The 1,936-nt window shown below is 36.5% G+C and overlaps 1 protein-coding gene across 1 annotated transcript; it reads right to left on the bottom strand.

The window, feature by feature from the left end:
- Nucleotides 1–637: 637 nt before the first annotated feature.
- LOC109240955 lies at nucleotides 638–1,540 on the bottom strand. The gene has a single exon (XM_019407647.1). It carries the CDS (start codon nucleotides 1,538–1,540, stop codon nucleotides 638–640), a length of 903 nt encoding a protein of 300 aa, XP_019263192.1.
- Nucleotides 1,541–1,936: the final 396 nt, after the last annotated feature.

Genomic DNA, 1,936 nt, shown 5'->3' with positions numbered 1-1,936 from the left:
GAACAGTACATAAGTTGGCTACCTTCAAATAAGCAGCATACAACTTCATGCAGTTAGGACTAAATTCACCTCCCCATGTTCTAGTTTCTTCTTCCTTCTCTCTCAACCTGTTCATGACCTTGATTCTAATATCCTCAAGCATCTTCAGGATAGGCTTGCCTCTTGCTTCTAAGATCCAAGAGTTGAAGGACTCTGTAAAATTATTGTCCACCATTTGATTTTTGCACAATGTATCAAAGTAAGACCTACACCAATTCTGTGGTGGATACCTAAGCAACTCCTTGGCAGCATCAACAGACAATTTACCAAGACTCTTTAGTTGATCTTTAAAATCCTCCTCATAAGTGCTCCAAGCAGACCACCATAGGTATTTCTTCATCTCTCCTGAAATTCTGCTCCAGTTGGCTTCAATATGCCTCACACAAAACCTACGATTTGAGAGAGGGAGGACAATTCTTACTGCTTCCAACAGACCCTGCACATGTAAATTTAAACAGAATTAACTATATAATAACTTAAAAATAACTGGGAATAGTCAGTTAAGCAAAATCATAAGTTGTACCTTTTGCATATCAGACATAAAGGTAATACTGGTTCCATCTTTCAGATTCAATGAGTGTTTCAGCAGCTCCAGAAATCATGTCCATGTCAAGGTGTTTTCCTTGTCAACTACAGCCCAAGCCAAGGGATAGAAATGATTCTGAGAATCTTGTGCAACAGCCACCAATAATTGCCCCTTGCAATGACCCTTTAAGAAAGTCCCATCTAGTCCAATGAATGGTCTCAACCCTTCTTTAAACCCCCCCAACTTCATTGCATTGGAGCATATGTACATTCTAAGAAATCTTCTTTTACCTTCAGCCATGGCATCTTTTGATACATTGATAACCATATCACTACCAGTATTGCTCTCCCTAATCTCATTTGCATATGCTTCTAATCTGTTATAGTCATCTAAAAAGCTTCCTTGCAATTGCTGAAGTGCCATCCTCTTAGAGTTATGTACATTCAATGAAAATTGATTTTTCAAATCTAGTTTCATATCCTTTATCTTGTACTTGGGGTTATTCTGCACCTTACTCCTGAAATATTCAGCTAAAGTTTTTATTTTGGCTCTAGGATTCTCAAATGCATCTTCACAGTTGTGCTCTGTCTTCAATGTTTTAATCTTAAAGCCAGGACCCTTCTTATCTTCAGAGATGAGGCATACAAAAGGGCAGCCTACTACACATCTACACCTTACTCTTATTTTATCACTTTTTCTAAGCTTCAAAGGTTTGGAATTTGCAATAGCATAGAAGTTCATGACTTTTTTGGCCTCTTCCAAGTCCTTAAATGTCATAGACTTATCAAGCTCTTTGTAGTGACTAAGCTTATCATTAAGTTCTTTACCCTTTTGCATCCTAAGTGACTCTAATTCTTCAAAACCATATTCACTAGCATCTAAACCATATTCTGAACTTTTATCACTATCCGATTCATAATCAGTACCTAATTCACACTGATATTGACCTGAAATTGGCTCTTCGTGGTCCCCCATATTGAAATATCTAAAATATAGACACAGAAGAAAATATAGAGGGACCACATGAATAATTTAACAACTTTGACAATAAAATATTGAACATACAATAAATTACTGCATATAATATAGTGGAAAGAATGAAGCACACACTTTAAGAGATAAAGCACACGGTCTATAACATGTTTTGTCGATTTCAACAGTGGAAAGCAAGAAAAAAATAGTCTTTAAGAAGAAATGCACATGTAACTGTCGATTTCAATAACCCAACCCTGCCACACTATGATAAAATATGTGAAAAGGACACTTGCAGCCAAAGACAATGTATACCTAGGGCACAAATTGACACCACATAAGGAAACAACAAAGATAACAAACAAAAAGAGTACCAGACTCACATGCAAATACTATACA

This window comes from Nicotiana attenuata, unplaced genomic scaffold (assembly GCF_001879085.1).
Source record: "Nicotiana attenuata strain UT unplaced genomic scaffold, NIATTr2, whole genome shotgun sequence".
NCBI classification, from domain to species: Eukaryota; Viridiplantae; Streptophyta; class Magnoliopsida; order Solanales; family Solanaceae; genus Nicotiana; species Nicotiana attenuata.
This window is presented reverse-complemented; position numbering and strand designations above follow the sequence as displayed.

Bases quoted from the DNA above. Each gene is read 5' to 3' on its own strand.
- LOC109240955 (XM_019407647.1), bottom strand. From the start codon at position 1,540: ATGGGGGACCACGAAGAGCCAATTTCAGGTCAATATCAGTGTGAATTA.